General features: G+C 43.4%; 1 protein-coding gene across 1 annotated transcript in view; it reads right to left on the bottom strand.

The window, feature by feature from the left end:
- Nucleotides 1–15,853, bottom strand: part of LOC126235335 (valine-rich protein-like) — a 39,028-nt gene extending 23,175 nt beyond the window's left edge. The window contains exon 1 of the mRNA XM_049944057.1: nt 15,785–15,853. Within this exon, the coding sequence (XP_049800014.1) occupies nt 15,785–15,853 (69 nt within the window). The remainder of the gene's footprint in view (nt 1–15,784) is intronic.
- Nucleotides 15,854–26,830: the final 10,977 nt, after the last annotated feature.

Consider the following 26,830-nt stretch of genomic DNA (forward strand, 5'->3'; position numbering starts at 1 on the left):
GTGAAACTACTTGTGATAATTTGGACACACGAGAGCAAACTGAACAGTAATGCCTCTGAATTTTTTATGTGAAAACTCTTAAGCCTTTTAAATAAAACAAACGCTATTAACATCCTACATCTTTATTCTCCGCGCCTACATAGCCATTTTTCGACATGGTCACCATTGCGACCAACACATTTCTCCCAACCAGAGGCGAGTTTATTGATACTGCCACAGTGGATTCTTTGAATTTGTTGACGATGTCACAACCTCAACTCTGTATGTACTGCTTCATCACTATTCAACTGGACCCGTCAAAGGTGTTCTTGACGTTTTTATAACTGATGCGAATCGGATGGGGTCAGCTCAGGACTGTATGTATGATGATCGGTGACAGTGAACCGAAGGAGTTGGATTACTGCAGTGTCACAGTGCTGATGTGTGGTCTGCAATCGTCATGCGAAAGGAGTGGATGCGTTGAGGGTGGACTAACTCCTCGAATTCGAAACTCCCATTGCAGTACCCTGTTACTCACCCTCCTATATAGTTACGTTACACACCGCCACGTTACACTTTACAATTTAGAGCTCTCTAGAGCAGAAGGCTGTAAATATGAAGAAACCCTGAATAATGCTGTTTGACTTCAACATTCTTATGAGTTTTCACATAAGAAATTCCGAGGCATTAGCTTTCAGCTCGTGAAATATTATAGTAATAAAGGAAAAAAATTCATTTTGCTGTTGAAGGTCCCATTTGTAGGTGTGTACTGTGTAACAACGTTAGAAATTTGTTACAAAACGTAGCAAGACATGAGGCCGTCAGCACTTGGTGGTAGCATTGTCAATTGTAATTGACATTAATCAATGTAATGCATATTATTTGGCTTCACGATCAGCTGCTTGTCACTGTAATCTCTGAGTCTACCCATCTGACAAGGAATGGTCATATAAAATGTTGTTAGCGTACTCAATACCTACATTGGGATGTGTTGTAAAAATTCTAGAGCAGTGGGATAATTCATCTGTGGAGAAGGATGAAAATATTGTTCCATCAAGTCCTACGCATTCCTTGTCAGTTTTGGATCTCTAGCAAGTTATATTGACGAAAAGATGATTTTGATTTTAAAAACAAAAAGAAAGATTTATGGTAACGGTCGCTCAAGAGTGATGTCATTAACGACAGGGCACAAGCTCGTAGTAGGGAAAGCAACTGGCCCTTTTGTTTTCCAACAAAAGATCTCGACATTAATGAAAGCTCTGAAAAACTAAGTCTGAACCACGGTCCTTCCCCTTGCGAGCCCAGTGTCTCAGAACGGTATCGCTTCGCTCGCCTTCAAAGAAGAGCTGCGCAGTTCATCAAGGTTGTTATTATTCTGCGAAATATCATTACAGAAGTGCACAACAAAATCCAGTGGTAGGCATAAAAAGAAAACCACCGTGTATCGTAAAAAGCTTCACTCTGAAAATTTCAACGGCTACGGATCAAACACAAGTGATATACCCGTATCAATTTCTCCGATATACGTTTTACATGATGATCACAAGGGTAGAAACAGGGGTATTTGGAATTATATAAGAGGGGAACACCAGTCGCTCTACCCACGTGCTATCTACTAATAGAATTGCAAGGAAACAGGGATAGAGGGGAGGGGGATATGAGCGTAGCTCACACCGTGTGTCAGATGTACTACGCAGATAAAACTTTATCGTCAAATTCACTGTTAATTTATTTCATTATTTAAGTTCAAATTACCATAGAAAAGATTTCACCTAACAGCTGAGAGGAATAAATTGATTTCCGAAAAGATAGGTTGTGGTCGAAGCAGTTGTTACTATACCAAAAAGACAGATATATGACATAAAAATTTATTTCTGACAAAATAAGACACCGAAAATGGCGGAACATTTTAAAAGATCGAGTAACAGTAACGTATTTTCATTCGATCATTCTTCCTCATTTTTTGGAATATACGCTGCTGTATGTATTTGAAAAGGAGTCAATGTATTACACCAGTCACTTCTTTGTAACCAGCAGAACGCGTTTCGCGAAATTATTGTTAAAACTGTGTATTGTACACTTTCTGAATGTGACGCATGCTTGTATGATATTCTCGGTTTTAATGCTGTTGGCATTCTGACGCAATAAGCAGTAGGGGAAATAGTGTAGGATAATAACGAACTAAAGGGTGCAGCTTTTAAATGTAGTTGAGGGATGTTCGGTCAATGGTTTGATACTAGGAGCCCATGGTATGCAGTGGCTCGCCACTCTCCACAAATAGATGGACACGTTACACATTTCATGTCTGCAGGACTATATCATACGGACTGTGACGACATAGATTGATGTCGGGAGCTATTCATTATCTTTAAACGACTGTTTTAACATCGTGTGCATAGAAACTGTCAAGCGACGCGCACTAGCCGTTGCATTCTATGACATTTCACTACGGCTTCAACAACTGAGAGTGGTCCAGCGATCAGCTGATTCGAGTATCAGCTGGATATCACACACAGGACTCCAGAATACCGTTGGTATCATGACTGATGACCGGACTGGTCGTAATACATTACTGCTAACGGCCAACTGTCGCTGGAAATGTTAATGCCAAGATAATCCCCAATACTGCATGCAAGGTGCGTCGATGCTCCGTTGCGCTACGCCGCGTTGCTCATACTTTATCAGTGGCACATTCATCTGCAAATGTGAGTGGACATTCTGAAGCAACTTTTTGAAGATTTTTTATGCGCTTGATTAATACAGTTAATCTAGTACAGGCTATTCCGTTTCATCATTTCCGTGGTATGCAGATAGAATAGCTAAGTCTCAGGATAAAATTAAAACCATATGGTCAGTCGTAAAGGAAGTGGCTGGTCTGCAGAGACAGGTCGAGAATATAGAATCAGTGCGTAGTGGGGATGTCCGTGTTACTGATAAGTCGCATTTATGTACAGTACTTAATAATCACTTTCTGAATATAGCAGGTGAACTAAATAGAAACCTAGTCCCAACAGGGAATCATATAGCGCTCTTAGAAAAAAGTGTTCCGAGACTGTTACCTGAAATGCTCCTCCATGATACTGACAAGAGGGAGATTGAGTTAATAATTAAATCACTAAAGACCAAGAACTCTCATGGATATGACGGGGTATCTAGCAGAATACTGAAGTGTTGTTCCACGTATGTTAGCTCAGTACTTAGCCATATCTGTAACTTTTCCTTTAGGAGTGGTCGGTTTCCTGACCGATTAAAGTACTCGGTAGTGAAGCCACTTTATAAAAATGGAGACAGGGATAATGTTGACAATTATAGACCTATTTCTATGCCATCGGTGTTTGCTAAAGTTATCGAGAGGGTTGTATATACAAGGTTACTGCAGCATTTAAATTCACATAATTTGCTGTCAAATGTACAGTTTGGTTTTAGAAATGGCTTAACAACTGAAAATGCTATAGTCTCTTTTCTCTGTGAGGTTTTGGACGGATTAAATAAAAGGTTGTGAACGTTAGGTGTTTTCTTTGATTTAACGAAGGCTTTTGACTGTGTTGACCACAAAATATTACTGCAGAAGTTGGAACATTATGGAGTAAGGGGAGTAGCTTACAATTGGTTCGCCTCCTACTTTAAGAACAGAAAGCAGAAGGTAATCCTCCGCAATATTGAGAGTGGTAATGATGTTCAGTCCCAATGGGGCACTGTTTAATGGGGCGTTCCCCAAGGGTCGGTGCTGGGGCCACTGCTGTTTCTTATCTATATAAATGATATGCCTGTATTACAGGTGATTCAAAAATATTTCTGTTTGCTGATGACACCACCTTGGTAGTGAAGGATCTTGTCTATAATATTGAAACATTATCAAATAATGTAGTTCATGATATAAGTTCGTGGCTTGTGGAAAATAATTTGATGCTAAATCACAGTAAGACTCAGTTTTTACAGTTTCTAACTCACAATTCAACAAGAACTGACATTTTAATCAGACAGAATGGGCATGTTATAAGCGAGACGGAACAGTTCAAGTTCCTAGGCGTACGGATAGATAGTAAGCTGTTGTGGAAAGCCCATGTTCAGGATCTTGTTCAGAAACTAAATGCCGCTTTATTTACCATTAGAACAGTATCTGAAATAAGTGACATTTCAACACGAAAAGTAGTATACTTCGCATATTTTCATACGCTTATGTCATATGGTATTATTTTTTGGGGTAATTCTTCTGATTCAAAAAGGGTATTTTTGGCTCAAAAACGGGCTGTTCGAGCTATGTATGGTGTAAGTTCGAAAACCTCTTGTCGACCCCTATTCAATAGTCTGGGAATTTTGACATTGCCCTCACAGTATGTATTTTCTTTAATGTCGTTTGTCGTTAGCAATACTAGCTTATTCCCAAGAGTTAGCAGCTTTCACTCAGTTAATACTAGGCAGAAATCAAATCTGCATGTGGAATGCACTTCCTTGACTCTTGTGCAGAAAGGAGTGCAGTATTCTGCTGCATCCATTTTCAATAAGCTACCACAAGAACTCAAAAATCTTAGCAGTAGCCCAAACACTTTTAAGTCCAAACTGAAGAGTTTCCTCATGGCTCACTCCTTCTATTCTGTCGAGGAGCTCCTGGAAGAGCTAAAAAATTAAGCAAATTCCAGTGTTTCATTCTTGAATTTCTTTATTTAAACTAACGACTTGTCGCCTGAATATGTTTCTTATATTTCATTTTATCTGTTTCTACAATCGTGTTATAGTTTAATGTACTGACTCGTTCCATGACCATGGAGACTTCTCCTAAATGTGGTCCCACGGAACAATAAATATATAAATAAATAAATAAATAAATCATATTTTTATAAAAAACTAATCAGCGTACAGTCACTGACCCTAAGATTATCACCAGAAAGATGAACATCATAACCGCTTCTGGAACAGACAGTTCGTAATCAGACCCACTGAATTAGTTTTAATAAGTTTAAAAAAAATTTTGATAACGAAATTTATGTTCCGAAACCGACCATGCTGTAATACATGGCATAATAAAAGCTATTGGAAAATACTTTTTTTACTTGAAACACAAAAATTCCATATTTATAGTTAGTACGCCTGATTTCTGTAACTGCAGACCACAAAAGGAAATAAGTTCGCACAGTAGATTCTATGTTGACCAGTAAGAAGTGCTTGATGAGCTGTATGTAGGTTTGTGAAACGTTTTTACTTTTTTTAACTGCATTTCATTGGCATCATCTTAGTAGTCGTAAGTGCAAGTAATTCACTTGTCACTGGTTACTTTCAAATAAACAAAATGAGTAATCTGTAGCTCTCAACCTGTGAACAGGGCTCTGGCGTGACTGCAGGTAGAATACTAGCCTTTCGTGCGGTAAGGCACTGGGAGCGGGAGGATGATGAGCCCACCACCATGCCTGTCAGTAACCTCCTGAAAAGATCCACAGTCCTCAGTGGGATAGGAGTCTAGGCGGAGATTGGGTCGTCGTGGAAAGAGGGAAAGTTTCCGCTCCTACCGGGGACTGAACATGGAACCTCGAGGGCCAAAGTCTAGAGCTCTAGCCGCTAGATCATCACGACCACTTTCAAGTAAATATGATTTGCAAAAGGATTCTGCTTTCAGGTAAGAAAGTTTCCTTCCTCTTTCGACTCACTCCTGTATCAGTGATCGCCGTCATAGTACAGCCGTTCATGAGGGCTGTGTGCTCAGTAAACAGTGGCACAGTGTATGTTTGCGAGAACAGTTTCATAGAGTTATGAAAACCAGGAACCCACTAAAATTGCAGATGACACGCTACTGTAGTGTAGCTGACAGATATCTATACGAACATCAGTATGTGCTATTAAAAAAAAAGAAAATGAACCAACTGATGATGGTGAAACTTCACCGAAACATGTGTGCTCAAGAAAAAGAAAATTGAGTTTGTTCGAAGGCAGAATCCTTTACACGTGTAAATTCAGCAGAGCTTGTCAGTGCTGTCTTACAAGAAACGTCTCCCCCTCACGCAGTATAATCTTCGGTGTTACTCACTGCCTCTCACTGCAGCTTTCATTCACCTACTGATACTTAACCCTAGCACTCGACGTAGTTGATACAAGTCCGATAACGGTATGCGCGAAAGGCAAACGTACGATCTCGATGGAGAAGGACGTGATGTGCAGAAAGAGGCGGTGAAGGTAGCCGACTCACCGTCACGACGGTCCTCATGGTGAGACGAAGAGGGAGCCTTCTCTAGTTCTTCAGTCCAGCTGCGGCAGCGGCCTCTCACCGGCAGAATGGCTGTATTGGGGGGCGGGCCTTCTTATTATACCAGTGTTTCACTTTCTCCGCGGCAGTTTTCCCCGTGACCGCGGCCACGGCGCTGACGGCTTTCCCTGTGGACGGAACCGCTGGACCGGACCGGTCTTACCTGGCGGTCAAGGCTCGGTCCGCAAGGCCGACCTGCCCAGCCCAGCCCAGCCCAGAGCAGAGGCAGCGGGCAGCAGGTACCGCCGGCAATGGCATTGGCCGCTGAGAAGCCGCTACTGGGCCGCCTTCGCACGCCTCGCCCCTCTCACGTAGGCGCCGCTACGGACTACTGCGCGACCTGAATGCCTCGCCTGCGAGACTCACAGTGCCCGAGCAAACAACGGGTGGACTCACAAAGGGACCGCGTCGTCATCGATAGCGTCCTAATTTATGGTATATCAAACGCTGGGTCAGAAATGAAAGCGAGCTCTAGATGGCCCAGCATTTTGAAGTATTTGACCAGCTGCGAGTGGAACCCGTGCTCTGATGGTTCCGTAAAAACCTAATTATCCTGTACAGAAAGTTCATTCATCTCATGAATAGAGAATCTCTACTATATTTGCTCGTTACTGACGTTAATACTGGCAAGATATCAGTCGCTGGAATTCCAGAATTTTCAAGAACGTTTAAATTTCAAGTTTTCAACGGAATAACAAATAACAAAAAATAAGTTTTCCATATTCTATAATTACAAATGAACACTTTTCGCAATTTTTTGGCTTTAAACCTTGCCTCTAGTCTAATTTTATGATTCTGGGTCAACGGAAAGTGCGCTATAAGTTTTCATGAATGAGTTTCCTAGTATCAAAATGTCACACGAATGGAATATCTTTTGATCGCATCAACGTAGAAGCTTGGGTTTGGTTCACCGCCAAGGGACGATAGATCTTAACATGTGACAAATTTCAACGAAATGCGTGTACCATTTCCTGAGGAAAATTTCGTCTTAACAGACAGATGAATAACAGATGACAAAAAAATTTTTCGTGTGATACAATTACAAATTCTCAATTTTACTATCTTTTCCTTTATTTTCACTGTAAAGTCTTTCTTCTTGACAAATTTCGTGATTCTAAGGTTTTGATAGGTGAGTTTTCGATTGTTAAAGTATATGACATCAACCGATCATAGATTCTAGTATTTGATGTAAATTTCAACTTGATACGTCTAGCCTTTTCTGAGAAATAAGGGTCTTAATAGATGAACGGACAGACCGCCAGATAAAAATGGACAACATTTTACACTTTTAGGATTTTCTGCTGTAGTTGAGCTGTGAAACATAGACTCTTACCAAAATTCATGATTCTGGGTCAAGAGGAAGTAGGCTGTAGGTTTGGATGAGTGAGTCTGCGAGTCTCACAATATGTGACATAAATAGCCGGATGTTTTGACTGAATTGATTTGGAAGCTTTAATTTTTTCATCCTCCAAGAGACCATAACGCTCAATATGTGGCTAAAATTTAACTTGGGGTAAAGCATTCTTAACAGTCGGACAGGCAGACAGACATGCTGAGAGACAAATGAAAAACAAAGCGATTCTATAAGGGTTTCGTTTTTGCAGTTTGAGGCACGGAATCCTAAAAAATAACGTTTTTCTGCATGGATGGTGCGAGGTTCGAGCCATTTATTTTAGCACGGTTTCCAGAAGTCCTTAGGCGTAGTTTAAAGAGGCAGAATGGCAATGCAACGGTCGTGGGCTCGTGTTCCAAGGTGGATCCCTTATTTTACTCTCAATTTTTGCATTACTTGCACTGCTAATAAACCGAAGTAATGTTGAGCATATTGAATTTATTAATATTTACAAAAATGCGTGAAAACAAGAGGTAAAAGTCCAAGATGTTACTCCAGGCGGGTGTCAAATGACTGTGCGCAACGGAAAATAATAAACGCTAAAATGAAGATTTGGCCCTGTCTGGTATAAACACGTGAAAAACATGTCAGTTGAACGAATAACTAAATTAATATACAAAATGTTGAGCGTTCTATGTGGAGCTGAAAAGATCAATTGTAGTCTTATAAAAATTGGAACAGGCGGGAATACCTAAACCAAAACTGTATTTGGCGAACTTGAAGTACAAAAGAGGACGGAGGACAAAATATTTCCTTGCTTTACATATTTCCTAAGAAAAAAGGAAACATTCGCCACTTTCATTGACAGTTGACTTAACTGCGCTATGTTGCTGCTGCTGCTGTCTTCTGACCGAAGATGGTTTGATGATGCTCCTCATGCTAGACCATTCGTTGTATATCTCTTCCTCTCTGCATGAGCACTCTGCAACCTACATACATTTGAACCTGCTTTTTGTTGTCAAGTCTTGAACTCCCTCCGCAAAATCCTCTCTCACTCTCTTTCTCTACTGCTTTTGGCCAAGTTATGCCTTAAATCTCTTTCCTTCCACAATTCGATTCAGTAGCACTTCATCAGCTATCCCATTTACTAATCTAATCTTTGGCACTCTTTTGTAGCACCACATTTGAGAAGCTTCTGTTCCCTTCTTGTCTGAACTGTTGACTGTCTCCGTTTCACTTTCGTACGAAGCTACACTGCAGACAAATACCTTCAGTAAAGGAAGATTAACTGCACTATTCAAATGGAAATTATCAGTTCCATTTCCACAAACAATCCCTTTCGAGGAACGTCCGCAATTGCGCATTATACCAGAGGTTGAAAATGCCACTTCAGCTTTCAAGTTCTTTTATTGTCACATGGCCGACTTCGGACGCCCATTTTCAGATGTCGTGACTTGGTTCTCTGGCCCCAGAGCGCCGTGGTGGACGTGTACTAGGTGCGGTATGCTACCTACGAGCGCAGAAGAGGCAGTTTCCGAAAACCGTTCAGCGCTCGTCGGTAGCACACCGCGCCTAGTACACGTCCACCGCGGCGCTCGGGGGCCAGAGAACCAAACCACGACACCTGAGGATGGGCTTATAAGAGCCCGAAACCGGTCGTGTGATAACAAAAGGACTTTACAACTGAAGCGGCATTCTCAACCTTTGGTAGTTCCATTTCTGTTCCATATTCTCCATGAGACAAAATTTCTTCAAGGAGGAGCGATTTTTGCTTAAAAATACCAGAAAAGCGAGCTGTTTGTGAAAAAATACCACCACTATATAAAAAGAGCAAAGGCTCAAGAGTGGGATTAAAAATCAGGATGAAAGGGCATCAGAGGTGTAAGGCTCAAGAGTGGGATTAAAAATCAGGATGAAAGGGCATCAGAGGTGTAATTCATTGAGAATACTGCTGTGTTCAGGACCTGTTGAACTCAATGAACAGTATAATAGGAGTGCTCTCTATGGGTTTCGGAAAGAATGCATAAGCCGAAAGTAATGAGGAGTAGTAGAAATGAGAGTAGTGATGATCTTAACGTCAAAATTGGAGACCACGGGGTAGAAGAAGGGACGGATTTCTACCACCTCCGAAAGAAAATCGTGCATGACGACCGTAGCAGGGAAGAAATAAAGGACAGCCTACTATAGGCAAAGAAAATTTCTGTAGATGGGCTATACTTCAGGTTTTGTTAATCTTTTGAATGAAAGACATCCAAAAGCTATGAGTCGTTTACTCTAGTAGACAATGCCAAAGGCTGCCCGCAATCGTAAACGTATAACATACATGCCCCATTGATTCAGGAGTTCAATCTGTTTATACACTCCTGGAAATGGAAAAAAGAACACATTGACACCGGTGTGTCAGACCCACCATACTTGCTCCGGACACTGCGAGAGGGCTGTACAAGCAATGATCACACGCACGGCACAGCGGACACACCAGGACCCGCGGTGTTGGCCGTCGAATGGCGCTAGCTGCGCAGCATTTGTGCACCGCCGCCGTCAGTGTCAGCCAGTTTGCCGTGGCATACGGAGCTCCATCGCAGTCTTTAACACTAGTAGCATGCCGCGACAGCGTGGACGTGAACCGTATGTGCAGTTGACGGACTTTGAGCGAGGGCGTATAGTGGGCATGCGGGAGGCCGGGTGGACGTACCGCCGAATTGCTCAACACGTGGGGCGTGAGGTCTCCACAGTACATCGATGTTGTCGCCAGTGGTCGGCGGAAGGTGCACGTGCCCGTCGACCTGGGACCGGACCGCAGCGACGCACGGATGCACGCCAAGACCGTAGGATCCTACGCAGTGCCGTAGGGGACCGCACCGCCACTTCCCAGCAAATTAGGGACACTGTTGCTCCTGGGGTATCGGCGAGGACCATTCGCAACCGTCTCCATGAAGCTGGGCTACGGTCCCGCACACCGTTAGGCCGTCTTCCGCTCACGCCCCAACATCGTGCAGCCCGCCTCCAGTGGTGTCGCGACAGGCGTGAATGGAGGGACGAATGGAGACGTGTCGTCTTCAGCGATGAGAGTCGCTTCTGCCTTGGTGCCAATGATGGTCGTATGCGTGTTTGGCGCCGTGCAGGTGAGCGCCACAATCAGGACTGCATACGACCGAGGCACACAGGGCCAACACCCGGCATCATGGTGTGGGGAGCGATCTCCTACACTGGCCGTACACCACTGGTGATCGTCGAGGGGACACTGAATAGTGCACGGTACATCCAAACCGTCATCGAACCCATCGTTCTACCATTCCTAGACCGGCAAGGGAACTTGCTGTTCCAACAGGACAATGCACGTCCGCATGTATCCCGTGCCACCCAACGTGCTCTAGAAGGTGTAAGGCAACTACCCTGGCCAGCAAGATCTCCGGATCTGTCCCCCATTGAGCATGTTTGGGACTGGATGAAGCGTCGTCTCACGCGGTCTGCACGTCCAGCACGAACGCTGGTCCAACTGAGGCGCCAGGTGGAAATGGCATGGCAAGCCGTTCCACAGGACTACATCCAGCATCTCTACGATCGTCTCCATGGGAAAATAGCAGCCTGCATTGCTGCGAAAGGTGGATATACACTGTACTAGTGCCGACATTGTGCATGCTCTGTTGCCTGTGTCTATGTGCCTGTGGTTCTGTCAGTGTGATCATGTGATGTATCTGACCCCAGGAATGTGTCAATAAAGTTTCCCCTTCCTGGGACAATGAATTCACGGTGTTCTTATTTCAGTTTCCAGGAGTGTATATAGTGACTCGTATCAGCAAACGTTTCAGTCGCTTTCGTAAGTGATACGCTCATTGTCTCAATACGTTAAAGAGTAAGGAAGCAAAGACCCAAACACTTCCCCAACTTACATTTCAGGTTCTTTTACTTTTTCGGAAAGCGAGTAGTAATCCTCAGACGAAGGCATTGTGAAATATGCATATGACTTTGGCATTTAATAAATAAATCACTTAATTTCCACGAACAGCGTGTGATTTTTTTCCCAAAATCGTAAGTATAATGACAGAGAAGTTGTCGAGTTTGTAATGAAGACACACTCTCTCCGTCTACGCTGAGCCACAGCAAGTGCATAGTAGCACCAGCTGCTAACATGGCATCGTTGCAGCAACTAGTACCGTGAAGGTTGTTACTCCACTGCGGTCAAGAGCTCTGTGGGTGGCGAAACGCCGTCACGCTTCTGCTAAAGCCACTCGCCGTGCAGTGAATGGCAGTCGAGTAATTGCGCTTCTACATTACGTGGAACAAATAACACCTCCCACCTCCTTCTTCACCCCTCCACACAGACACACACACACACACACACACACACACACACACACACACACACACACACATCCTTTTTAGAATCGATCACCATAGGTACAATAAATTCAATAACTTACCCACACAAGCCACACACAACATGAACTGCCAACAGTCAGTCAGAGTTCTGAGGAATCATATCGTAAATAGAAAACACGTACTCTAAATGCACATGCACAACTCAACACTTTCATTGAGATCATAGAAGAAAATAAACATAGATGTAAACAAAATCTACACAACACTTTTAGTTTTATAAAATAGCCAAATAACAAGTGTTTTAATTTTTTAAGTTGCCTATGATATACTGGAATTATATCAAGTTATTATTTTACTCGGTATGTTTAAGATGTGAGCCCCGTTAATCAAATCTTGCCCCCTATTAGACGCCGTATTATCCTCAACTGAGTTTTCTTGGTGGGTAATCCTTCTTTGTAGAGAAGTACGTTACGTGTAAAGCATGTCTTAAGCTGAAACTGTTCTGCAAAACCCTGTGAAGTATTCGTGTGCCACAGCTGAATGCGTAATATGTGCATGCTGTTTCGGTCTGAACATTTTATACCTCTTCCAAAATTAAGTGAAAGAAAAAATAAAGAAGCACTCTGTCTTGATATAAAAGGAGAGCCGTGTAGCACTGCTAGATTGGAGACCTTGAAGTTTTATTTAGCTGCCCAATCGGAAATGCATTCCAATCGGCGTGTAACAGCTGTGTCTTACGTGTAAGTAATGAGCCTAGTTGACAGTACGGAATGTGTGTCTGTGTCTAGTGTCGTATCGTGTTAATATTTTCTAGATGAAGGAAAGGAGAGTGTGAATCACTGAGCCAGCTACACAGTCTATTCCTCTCGAATAGCGCCGAACAGACCGCTGAGCATAACGACCCAGTCCGACTTGCCCTTTCTTGATGAGACACAGAGAAAGAATTTGAAGCTTAATCCAAGACATTGAAGCAAAACTGGTGATTAGGAACTGTGCGTCACCACCATTCCTCCTTTTACAGACCAAATAATGGTGGTGAAAATTTCTCCCAGCACTTGGATTCGAACCGCCAAGCTCCGAGCGAGTCGCCACCACCCAGGCGTGCGTTAGCGACTCGACTCCGAAGGCAGGTTACATCCAAGCATTTCCTCACCACTCCATACAGACCGTTGTTTACATCACAACTAGCAGACTTTGGAACGTTTTCAACATTACATCGGCTTTGGTCCTCATGCAAGATACATGGCAATACACTGTCGGTCAAAGTTACATACGTGTTAATATTTTCTAGATGAAGGAAAGGAGAGTGTGAATCACTGAGCCAGCTAAACAGTCTATTCCTCTCGAATAGCGCCGAGCAGACCGTGGATTCGTGATTTCCTGTAAGGAAGGTCGCAGTTCGTAGTAATAGACGGCAAATCATCGAGTAAAACTGAAGTGATATCAGGTGTTCCCCAGGGAGGCGTCCTGGGACCTCTGCTGTTCCTGATCTATATAAATGACCTGGGTGACAATCTGAGCAGTTCTCTTAGGTTGTTCGCAGATGATGCTGTAATTTACCGTCTAGTAAGGTCATCCGAAGACCATTATCAGTTGCAAAGCGATTTAGAAAAGATTGCTGTATGGTGTGGCAGGTGGCAGTTGACGCTAAATAACGAAAAGTGTGAGGTGATCCACATGAGTTCCAAAATAAATCCGTTGGAATTCGATTACTCGATAAATAGTACAATTCTCAAGACTGTCAATTCAACTAAGTACCTGGGTGTTAAAATTACGAACAACTTCAGTTGGAAAGACCACATAGATAATATTGTGGGGAAAGCGAGCCAAAGGTTCCGTTTCATTGGCAGGACACTTAGAAGATGCACCAAGTCCACTAAAGTGACAGCTTTCACTACACTCGTTCGTCCTCTGTTAGAATATTGCTGCACGGTGTGGGATCCTCACCAGGTGGGATTGGCGGAGGACCTCGAAAGGGTGCAAAAAAGGGCAGCTCGTTTTGTATTATCACGTAGCAGGGGAGAGAGTGTGGCAGATATGATACGCGAATTGGGATGGAAGTCATTACAGCAAAGACGTTTTTCGTCGCGGCGAGATCTATTTACGATATTTCAGTCACCAACTTTCTCTTCCGAATGCGAAAATACACTCCTGGAAATGGAAAAAAGAACACATTGACACCGGTGTGTCAGACCCACCATACTTGCTCCGGACACTGCGAGAGGGCTGTACAAGCAATGATCACACGCACGGCTCAGCGGGCACACCAGGAACCGCGGTGTTGGCCGTCGAATGGCGCTAGCTGCGCAGCATTTGTGCACCGCCGCCGTCAGTGTCAGCCAGTTTGCCGTGGCATACGGAGCTCCATCGCAGTCTTTAACACTGGTAGCATGCCGCGACAGCGTGGACGTGAACCGTATGTGCAGTTGACGGACTTTGAGCGAGGGCGTATAGTGGGCATGCGGGAGGCCGGGTGGACGTACCGCCGAATTGCTCAACACGTGGGGCGTGAGGTCTCCACAGTACATCGATGTTGTCGCCAGTGGTCGGCGGAAGGTGCACGTGCCCGTCGACCTGGGACCGGACCGCAGCGACGCACGGATGCACGCCAAGACCGTAGGATCCTACGCAGTGCCGTAGGGGACCGCACCGCCACTTCCCAGCAAATTAGGGACACTGTTGCTCCTGGGGTATCGGCGAGGACCATTCACAACCGTCTCCATGAGGCAGGGCTACGGTCCCGCATACCGTTAGGCCGTCTTCCGCTCACGCCCCAACATCGTGCAGCCCGCCTCCAGTGGTGTCGCGACAGGCGTGAATGGAGGGACGAATGGAGACGTGTCGTCTTCAGCGATGAGAGTCGCTTCTGCTTTGGAGCCAATGATGGTCGTATGCGTGTTTGGCGCCGTGCAGGTGAGCGCCACAATCAGGACTGCATACGACCGAGGCACACAGGGCCAACACCCGGCATCATGGTGTGGGGAGCGATCTCCTACACTGGCCGTACACCACTGGTGATCGTCGAGGGGACACTGAATAGTGCACGGTACATCCAAACCGTCATCGAACCCATCGTTCTACCATTCCTAGACCGGCAAGGGAACTTGCTGTTCCAACAGGACAATGCACGTCCGCATGTATCCCGTGCCACCCAACGTGCCCTAGAAGGTGTAAGTCAACTACCCTGGCCAGCAAGATCTCCGGATCTGTCCCCCATTGAGCATGTTTGGGACTGGATGAAGCGTCGTCTCACGCGGTCTGCACGTCCAGCACGAACGCTGGTCCAACTGAGGCGCCAGGTGGAAATGGCATGGCAAGCCGTTCGACAGGACTACATCCAGCATCTCTACGATCGTCTCCATGGGAGAATAGCAGCCTGCATTGCTGCGAAAGGTGGATATACACTGTACTAGTGCCGACATTGTGCATGCTCTGTTGCCTGTGTCTATGTGCCTGTGGTTCTGTCAGTGTGATCATGCGATGTATCTGACCCCAGGAATGTGTCAATAAAGTTTCCCCTTCCTGGGACAATGAATTCACGGTGTTCTTATTTCAATTTCCGGGAGTGTATTTTGTTGAGCCCAATCCACATAGGTAGGAATGATCATCAAAATAAAATAAGAGAAATCAGAGCTCGAACAGAAAGGTTTAGGTGTTCGTTTTTCCCGCGCGCTGTTCGGGAGTGGAATGGTAGAGAGATAGTATGATTGTGGTTTGACGAACCCTCTGCCAAGCACTTAAATGTGAATTGCAGAGTAGTCATGTAGATGTAGATGTAGACGTAGAAGTAATTCGGTATGTTGTGGGGCTTGCAAAAGCGGCAATCAAAGACCATAAAAGTCGTTGTATGCTGAGAGTGGATGTAACTTTGGTGAATTCCCTGAACGTCATTCCTATGTGAGACCACAACTTACCAACAGTGGTTTCTGGAAGAACTTGACGAGTGCGTGCCTGAGCACTCTTTCCTCGCTGCACAGACCCATGTGTTGAAATGCCAGCGTGCGGCATAGAGTTGTCTGGGATAGTGTTACGACCTCAAAATCTAGCAGTTCGTTTTCTTTGCGGCAAAGGCGTGGAATCAATATCTCTCCTTGTATCTGATGACGCCTCTGCCACCATATGTCGATCAACTAGACGTGCTGCAGTCTGTCATAGAGCGGACATTTGCCTCACAGTAGGCCAGCGGCGTCGATTGCCTGTTTTTTGCAGTCCGAGGTAATGTGATTTTACGACATATTTGGTGAGAAAATAGTATCCGTGCAGATACTCTAGTTCGCAGCAGACAGTGTCGAGGTGTCGACTCAGACAGGTGAGAGCGCCAGGGTCACATCGGCACTGGATAGAGCTGTCCGGTCAATTACTGCCATGCACGGTAAATAACTTTCATCGTTTACTGTGGTCATATTGCGAGCTCCAACAGCCGCTAACTGCTGTACACGAGGCTGTTCATACCATAGGTACTGCTATGTGACAATTTTTAACGGACTGTCCTGTAATACAAGTCAAACCCAGAAGAAAGAGTCAAATCGAAACGGAATAGATTAATCTCCACAATTTAATGGAATGTAAATCAGGTACTGATTGCCAATATTTAAATACATTGAGATATCCTATGTTGAATTGCATGAATAGCTAAATGAGAAGCCGCTGAGAAAGCAAGTTCAACTCCGCGGACAACGAGGGAAGCGCCGAAGAACCATAAACTGCAGGGAGTCAGACCCTACCTTGATTCCTTGAATCCCTGTTCGCCTCCGTGCGGAAGGAAACTCCAGGCAGATATATTGTTCCGCTGGGCTGTGTTTTGAAAAGGAATCTGCCCTGGCGCTGAACGTCCGAAATGAAACAATGCAGATTATACACATACTTCCAGGATATGCGTGCCAAGAGCGACTGTTTTTCGCAATTATGTCGTCATGCATGCCTCCAAACGGCAGAGTCCCAGAAAAGCTACCACAGTGGAGAGAAACTCGAGCACCTTAAAACACGGGCTGTTACGATAACATCTTAGAAAGGCGAACAGGAACAGAAAGTTTAGGGCTCCTTTGAAGATCATGAGATACCGACACCTCGCCCAGGTGCCGCCAAAGCAAAGTAGTTATGGAAATGTAAAAACGGATACCATTGTCTCACGTAAATACTTCAGAAGTGGGAGTAAGTATTGCCGCAGTGCTTACAGAGGTCCTCATGTACTGGCTGAAGCACGAACAAGTAACAGAGAGAAGACCGAAATACTGAATTCGGTCTTCCCAAATTGTTTCGCCACAGAAGATCGTAACACGGTCCCCATTTTCAATAATTGTACAAACGTCGAAATGTAAGATACTGACATACCCGATCATAGAATAGAAAATCAACTACAATCGTTTAATAGTGGAAAGAAATCGGGACCTGGTGAGATAGTTATAAGATTGTACAAAGATAGTGTGAAAGAACTTGTCCCCTCGTAGCAGCAGTTTATCGTACATCGATGGAGCAACGAAGGATATCTGGCGATTGAAGAAAACCGCAGGTCATACTCATTTTAAGGAGAGTATTAGGATAGATACAAATAACGACAGCGCTCAAATTGATGCCGTGTCCCTTGACTTCAGGAAGGCATTTGACACCTTCCTGCACTGCTGTTTAGTTACAGATACACAAGCCTACCGATTATCGCAGCAGATTTTTGAATAAATTCAAGACTTCCTAGCAGATAGAACTCAACAGGTGGCTCTTAATGGAACACAATATACTGATCAAATGTAATTTATGGAGTACCACAAGGAACTGTGAAAGGGCAGATACTGTTTACAATGCATGTAAATGTTCTATTAGACAGCGTCGGGAGTTATGTAACACTATTCGCAGATGATGTGGTTGCCATGAGAAAGTAGCAAACGCCGGAAGACACATTTAAATGCCTGGCAGAGTGTTCATCGAACCACCTTCACAATTCTCTATTATTCCAATCTCGTGTAGCGCGCGGAAAGAATGAACACCTATATCTTTCCGTATTAGCTCTGATTTTCCTTATTTTAACGTTGTGATCGTTCCACCCTATGAAGGTAGGTGACTACAAAATATTTTAGCATTCGGAGGAAAGAGTTGGTGATTGGAATTTCGTGAGAAGATTCCGTCGCAACGAAAAACGCCTTTTTTTTAATGATTTCCAGCTCAAATCCTGTATCATTTCTGTGACACTCTCTCCCATACTGCGCGATAATAGAAAACGTGCTGCCTTTCTTTGAACTTTTTCGATGTACTCCGTCAGTCCTACCTGGTAAGGATCCCACACGGCGCAGCAGTATTCTAAAAGAGGACCGTCAGGCGTAGTGTAGGCAGTCTCTTTAGTACGTCTGTTACATTTTCTAAGTGTCCTGCCAATAAAACGCAGCCGTTGGTTAGCCTTCCTCACAGCATTTTCTATGTGTTCTTTCAAATTAAGTTGTTCGTAATTGTAATACCTAGGTATTTAGTTGAATTTCGACTTTTATATTAGACTGATTTATTGTGTAACCGAAGTTTAACGAATTCCTTTTCGCACCCATTGGATGAACTCACACTTTTCGTTATTTAGGGTCAACTGCCACTTTTCGCACCATTCAGATATTTTTTCTAAATCGTTTTGCGGTTTGTTTTGATCTTCTGATGACTTTATTAGTAGATGAACGACAGTGCCATCTGCAAACAACTGAAGACGGCTGCTCAGATTGGTCCCAAATCGTTTATATAGATAAGGAACAGAAAAGGGCCTATAACGCTACCTTGGGGAACGTGTGAAATCACTTCTGATTTACTCGATCGCTTTCCGTCAGTTACTACTAACTGTGACCTCTCTGACAGGAAATCGAAACCAGTCACATAACTGAGACGATATTCCATAAGCACGCAATTTTATTACGAGCCGATTGTGTGGTACAGCATAATAACGGCGTGTGACGAAGGCCTCCCGTCGGGTAGACCGCTCGCCTGGTGCAAGTCTTTCGATTTGACGCCACTGCGGTGACTTGCGCGTCGATGGGGATGAAATGATGATAATTAGGACAACACAACACCCAGTCCCTGAGCGGAGAAAGTCTCCGACCCAGCCGGGAATCGAACCCGGGCCCTTAGGATTGACAGTCTGTCGCGCTGACCACTCAGCTACCGGGGGCGGACTGTGGTACACTATCAAAAGCCTTCCGGAAATCCAGGAATACGGAATCATCAGAAATCCCTTGTCAATAGAACTCAGCACTTCATGTGAATAAAGAGCTAGTTGTGTTTCACAGGAACGATATTTTCTAAACCCATTTTGACTGTGTGTCAATAGACCGTTTCCTTCAAAGTAATTCATTATGTTCGAACACAATATATGTTCTAAAATCCTACAGCATATCGACGTTAACGATATGGGCCTGTAATTTAGTGGATTACTCCTACTACCTTTCTTGAATATTGGTGTGTCCTGTGCAACTTTCCAGTCTTTGGGTACGGATCTTTCCTCTAGCGAACGATTGTATATGATTGTTAAGTATGGAGCTAATGCATCAGCATACTCAGAAAGGAACCTAGTTGGTATACAGTCTGGACCAGAAGACTTGCTTTTATTAAGTGATTTGAGTTGCTTCACTACTCCGAGGATTTTACTTGTACGTTACCCATGTTGGCAGCTGTTCTCGATTCGAATTCTGGAATATTTACCACGTCTTCTTTTGTGAAGGCATTTCGGAAGGCTGTGTTTGGTAAATATGCTTTGGCAGCACTGTCTTCGATAGTTTCTGCCATTGTTATCGCACAGACAAGGCACTGATTGTTTCTTGGCGCAAACATACTTCACATTCTACCAGAATCTCTTTGGATTTTCTGCCAGGTTTCGAAAACAAAGTTTCGTTGTTGAAACTGCTATAGGCGTCTCGCATTGAACTCCGCGGTAAGTTTCGAGCTTCTGTAAAGGATCGCCAATCTTGGGGATTTTGCGTCTGCTTAAATTTGGCATGTTTGTTTCGTTGTTTCGGCAACAGTGTTCTAACCCGTTTTGTGTACCAAGGAGGATCAGCTCCGTCGTTTGTTAGTTTATTTGGTATAAGCCTCTCAACAGCTGCGGATACTATTTCTTTGAATTTAAGCCACATCTCGTCTGCACTTATATTATTAATTTGGAATGAGTGGAGATTGTCTCTCAGGAAGGCGTCAAGTGAATTTTTATCTGCTTTTTTGAATAGAAATATTTTCACTTATTTTTCTAGGATTTGGGGATTACAATATTCAATCTCGCTACGACAACCATGTGTTCACTAATCCCTATATCGGTTTTGATGCTGGTTATTAACTCAGGATTATTTGTTGCTAAGAGGTCAAGTGTGTGTTCACAACCGTTTACTATTCGCGTGGGCTCATGAACTAACTGCTCGAAATAATGTTCAGAGAATGTGTTCAGCACAATTTTGGACGATATTTTATGGGTACCTCCGGAATTAAACATGTATTTTCGCCAACATATAGAGGGTAAATTAAAGTCACCACCAACTATTATCGTATGAGTCGGGTACGTGTTTGAAATCAAACTCAAGTTTTCTTTGAACCTTTTAGCAACTGTTTCATCTGAACTGGGAGGTCGGTAAAAGAATCCAATTATTATTTTATTCCGGTTGCCAAGAATGACCTCTGCCCATACTAACTCACAGGAAGTATCTACTTCAATTTCGCGACAAGTTAAACTACTTCAAACAGCAACAAAGATGCCACCGCCAACCTTGTTTAGCCTATCTTTTCGGAACACCGTTAGATTCTACGCAAAAATTTCGGCTGAGCTCATATCCGGCTTCAGCTAGCTTTCAGTGCCTATAACGATTTGAGCATGAGTGCTTTATCGCTGAACGTAAAGAAATGTAAAATATTGTGCATACATAGGAAAAGAGATCCACTACTGTACCGTCACACTATTGACGAGAAACAGTATATGCCGAAAAGTATATAGGAGTAACTATCCAGAGCGACCTTAAGTGAAAGACCATACAAAAGAAATTGTAGGGAAAGCTGATGCCAGACTGACATTCATAGGAAGAATCTTAAGGAAATGTAACTCATCGACCAAGGAACTGGCTTACAAGGCACTTGTTAGACCGATTCTGTAGTATTCTTCATCAGTCTGGGAGAGGACTGCTAGAAGAAATAGATAAGATCCGAACTCGAGCGGCGCGTTTCGTCACGGAATCGTTTAGTCGGCGCGAGGGCGTTGCAGAGATGCTTAACAAATCCCAGTGACAGACGGTGCAAGAAACACGTTGTGCTTCACGGAGAGAGTTACAGTGGAAATTTCGATAGAGTACTTCCCGGGAAGAGTCGGACAACATATTACTTCTGCGAATGTAAATGTTTTGTCCTGATACATGTTTACTATAATCACATTAGAGATACCCGATCCAAATTGCCAAGACGTTAGTCCAACAATTGTAATGTGTGTCACATTTCTTTATTGTGAATTTGATGATATACGATTGACAGCAAAAGAAGTGGGCCATTACTGAATGCAACCGACATAACATAGCTGTGTCACAGGTCCTCTAAATGTCGAAAGCCTGTGAGGTTCAGTGGTTTGACTATACACAATAGTTACCACAAGAGACAACTAGAGAAATCTGCTCAATATAGCAGTCAGTCCATATGTTGGCTAATACTACAACAAATATTGAAAAACACGTTATTAGATATGAGACAGTCCCTAACGCTTGTAAATTAAACTTCATTTCAATAAATGACACTGAAGAAGTCGTGTCACACCAATTAAATGACATGATGAGTTTTGGTTTGTGATCTGAATTTGAACCCACTGTTTAGCACACAAAGCTTGCGTGTCTGATCGAGACTTGACTGGGCATAAAGAGAACATTTTCAAGTTTTCACCAGTATCAGTTTACAACGCCGAATGTCCGAACCTGTAACTAAATGACGATACTTTTACACAGGACCAGAAATCCCATGAAGCTTATATTGCCCGTGAGAAGAAACCATGAAAACTATGTAATAAAGTGCTATGTACAAGTGTGAAGTTGTACGAAGTATAGTTTTGGTGATGGATGGAGAGTACAACCCAGAATATATATGAATTTTAACTGTACAGTTAGATGTCAGATACTAAATATGTTCACCAACAGGGGGTAGGCAAATCAACGTGAACACCAGTACTTACTTGGGAACGGTTTATTAATAAGTGGTTGGACCCCCCACCCTTCTATCAGAACCTCTTCTAAATGTTGTAATGACGAGGGTGGTGGGAATCTGCTCCGGAGTCTGTGCTCAAATACCACCCGCAAGGGTGGCTGTAACACGGCCTTTGATAGTAATGCCGGGACCAGCAGAATACCATGATATGGCTGCCCACACGATCACACTTCCACCTCCGCGCTTAAATGTTCGAATCAAGCAATCAGGATTGTAGGCTTCTTTTGGCGTTCTCCAGACGTAAACCCAGCCAGATGTGGGAAATAACTAAAACGTTGACTCGTCCGACCATAGGACGTGTTTCCATTGATTAGCCGTCCGGGATTTATGCTCCTGACACCACGTTTTACGCTTCTTCGTGTTGATTGTCGTCTCTAATGGTTTCGGTGTAGCAGCTCATCCATGATTATTCGCTTTAAGGGGCTCCGGAAAGGCTCAAAATCATGAAAAGTTCAATTTTTACTTTTTTGCGTTTTCTGAATCTGCAGACTATTACCTTTTAATAGATATATAATTTATTCAATTCCGAAGACTACAACTATTTTTAAATTTTTTTGAAATGTGTTCTACATGGGCGTGACCCACTGTGGCGCTGTTAAACTGCTGTCAAATGGTGTTATTATTAACGTCCGTGTTCATCAGGTACATTTTAGTGATGTGAGATAAAGTATGTGTTGTGGCTAACCTGTGATGGTTCAATATATATCGCTGGTGTGATTGTCGATTGTTTCATGTTTATTTACTATGTCGTTATCTCGAAAATATTCGTAATTAATTCTGTTTCTTGAGTCTCTGTTTTGTTGAAGTATAATAATGAGTAAAAGTAATTAGAAATCCTCTGAAGGTTCTTAAGAAAAGGAGAAATGTTGGCAACATTGTAAGGTGCAAGGTATTTAGAAATATGGGAATGAAGATAGGTTCTAACATGGTACGAGCGATGCTTGCTTTAGACAAGGAACGCCTTCGGGCTGCAGACAGGGCTGTAAAGAGTCTAGAAATACAAGCAAGAGTAAACAGGAGGAGGAACAAGAGGAAGCTGGAGGAGGAGTTTGCAGAGCATGAAGATAATCCATCCTATGGACCTGGAATGCACTAAAAAGTTAATCCAATCTTTGTCGCTCGATTCCCAAAACTTTTATTTTCTCATACTAATTACATGTTTTCTAAGGATCTTCCAAACATATTTGTTCCAAACTTTCAGTAAATGTTACACAGTACCTTCTGCATAATTTAACACAGCCTTTTTCCAAAAAACTGTATATTTTTGAATATATAAATAAAAATTGCAAAAAAAAATGTTGTGAATTTTCATTACAATTGAAAAAAATCATCTTTAATAACTGAACTAAAATTTTGTAAAATCCCTGTGTTAAGTTGTAGCCCATATTCCAATACATAATCTGTAAAAAGTTCAACTTCCTACCTCAAATACTTAGTGAGGAAAGATGTAATTTATAAGCGTTATTTTAACATTGCAAGTATAGGGCGTTCCGGAGCCCCTTAAGGTGTTCTCGGAGGACAGTGTCGATAAATACGGCGTCTCGAAGATGGCTATTGAGCTCTGCAGTGTTTTAGCCGCAATAGTTTGGTGTTGTTTTGACACAATACGTGTTAACGTACTACGATCTCTATCATTTAGTTTCGATTTGCTCCCAGTATTACGTTTTCACCATGTTGTCTTTCCTTGTTTTGTGTAGGCTGTCACGACTGTTGAAAGAGTTGCTCTTGAAAGATTCAATAAGTTGGCTGTCTTGGTTACTGATGCTCCAGCTAATTAGGCCCCCACAATATGCACCCTTTGGAACTCTTTTAGGTCTTTCATTGCACATCGACCTCAGCCTCTGAATGCAAATACGAAGTGTGCTCTACTCGTAAACAACCTGCACTGATGCCTAGTCCGTACTGAACACGTACAGTCCAGGGCGACAGGTGTCTTACCTGTGTTGTTGACCGTCAAATACAACCATCCCTTTACTATCACTGTTCACATTATTTTGCCTATCCAATGAACAGTGTGGTCTTGGAACCTGAAAAGATGATAGAAATGATTTTTACTTGTTAGGGAGTAGAACCCGACACCTTTCGCTATTGTCTTACAGGTACGAACAGACGTGAAACATGTGATGTTTCTGCACCAGTAGCGGGATGTTGACACATTCAACTGGAGATAACGCAATCACTGTCACATTATCTCTCTACCGTTACTCTGCCAAAAAGCGCGTGGAAATAATGAATAACTAAACCTCACCGTGCAAGCATTATTGTTTCTTATCACAATGCTCATGTCACTTGTGTATGTAGGGGTAAACAGAATATAGTGGCATTCAGCGGAGGCGGTTGGCAATTCGAATTTAGTGGAAACACCTCGCCGCAATGTAAGACGTCTACGTTTCATTGATTTCCATCCTAACTCGCTTACTATACGCGTGAAACAATTACCCTTATTTCGTGATAATAGAAAAAGAGCCACCTTTCTTTGACCGTTTTCGATGTCTTCCGTCAGTCCTACCTTGTAGGGATCCCAGACCGCGCAGGAATACTCACAAAGAGGACGGAAATCAGTTTTGCAAGTGACCACTTCAATTGATTTGTTGCATCTACCAATAAAAGGTTGTCTTCGGGTATTGTTCCGGAGTATAGCCATGTATGGAAGTGAAACGTGGACGATACATAGTTTAGACAAGAAGAGAATGGAAGTTTTCGAAATCTGGTGCTACAGAAGAATACTGAAGATTAGATGGATAGATCACATAACTAATGAGGAGGTATTGAATAGAATTGGAGAGAAGAGAAATTTGTGGCACAACTTGACTAGAAGAAGGGATCGGTTGGTAGGGCATATTCTGAGGCATCAAGGGATCACCAATTTAGTACTGGAGGGCAGCGTGGAGGGTAAAAATCGTAGAGGAAGACCAAGGGATGAGTATACTAAACAGATTCAGAAGGATGTAGGTTTCATTAGGTACTGGGAGATGAAGAAGCTTGCACAGGATAGAGTAGCATGGAGAGCTGCATCAAACCAGTCTCTGGACGGAAGATCACAACAACAACCCCACAATGTTTACCATATGACGGTTCCAGTTTAAGTTGGTGATCGTAGCTCCTAGATGGTTGAATCGACAACTTTTAAATATGACTGATGTATCGCGTAAGCGAACTTTAAAGGGATTGTTTTGCTGTTTATGTAAAGAACCTCACAGATTTTATTTTTACGCCCAGTTGTAGAGTTTTGCACTGTGACGATATATTTTCAGCGTCATTTTGCAATTCGCTTTGTTCTTCTGATTAGTTTACTAGACGACAGCATTACCTGCCACAAATCTAAGAGAAATGTTCTGAGTGTTTGCTAAATAGTTTGTATATATTGGCAATAGCAGAAGGTCTACATCAGTTTACTTGCGGAGTCACACTCATGCTTCCGTTTTACTAGGTGACGTCCGTTCAGTTACTGAGATGTGTGACATTTCAGATAGGCAATCATGGATCCAGTCGCACAACGGAGACGGCAGTCTATAGGAAAGCAATGTGTTTGGAAGCCGCATATGAGGAATGATATCAAAAGCCTTTTTGGAGCTCTACAAGTACGGAATCAATTTGAGAGCCACTGTACACTGTACGTCATGCTAGTAAAGTGCCAGCTGTGTCTCACTAGAGTGATTCTTTCCAACACCGTGCTGGTTTGATGTCAGTAGGTGATATATTTCGGGGTATCTCAAAACGTTGGAACAAAATATTTGTTCTCACGTCCTGTTACATGACGATGTCAATGAAATGGATTTGTTACTTACGATTATTTTCTCTTATATGTATTGCGATGGAGTGAGCAACTTTCTTCTCCCTAGCAATGAAAGCAATAATACTTAAATACTAGAATACTCATTATGATGTCGTAATAAATGTAATTAAGCCATTGCATTGTTAATAGACAAGATGCGCTCCTAAATTGTCAGCCCAGTCAAGAAAGACATTGCCTGGACAAACAAAATCTCCCTGAAACCACTATGGCAGGGACTCGAGAACATGGTGGAATATGCCTGGTGACGCTGTGATCTTGAAAGACTCACTTGATGTATTTGTGCTATACTATCTAAAGATCCTGAATAAATTCCATTTCGGCGTGTCATCCACTTATCAAATACACTCCTGGAAATTGAAATAAGAACACCGTGAATTCATTGTCCCAGGAAGGGGAAACTTTATTGACACATTCCTGGGGTCAGATACATCACATGATCACACTGACAGAACCACAGGCACATAGACACAGGCAACAGAGCATGCACAATGTCGGTACTAGTACCTTTCGCAGCAATGAAGGCTGCTATTCTCCCATGGAGACGATCGTAGCGATGCTGGATGTAGTCCTGTCGAACGGCTTGCCATGCCATTTCCACCTGGCGCCTCAGTTGGACCAGCGTTCGTGCTGGACGTGCAGACCGCGTGAGACGACGCTTCATCCAGTCCCAAACATGCTCAATGGGGGACAGATCCGGAGATCTTGCTGGCCAGGGTAGTTGACTTACACCTTCTAGGGCACGTTGGGTGGCACGGGATACATGCGGACGTGCATTGTCCTGTTGGAACAGCAAGTTCCCTTGCCGGTCTAGGAATGGTAGAACGATGGGTTCGATGACGGTTTGGATGTACCGTGCACTATTCAGTGTCCCCTCGACGATCACCAGTGGTGTACGGCCAGTGTAGGAGATCGCTCCCCACACCATGATGCCGGGTGTTGGCCCTGTGTGCCTCGGTCGTATGCAGTCCTGATTGTGGCGCTC

The sequence above is a fragment of the Schistocerca nitens genome, chromosome 2 (genome assembly GCF_023898315.1).
Source record: "Schistocerca nitens isolate TAMUIC-IGC-003100 chromosome 2, iqSchNite1.1, whole genome shotgun sequence".
NCBI classification, from domain to species: domain Eukaryota; kingdom Metazoa; phylum Arthropoda; class Insecta; order Orthoptera; family Acrididae; genus Schistocerca; species Schistocerca nitens.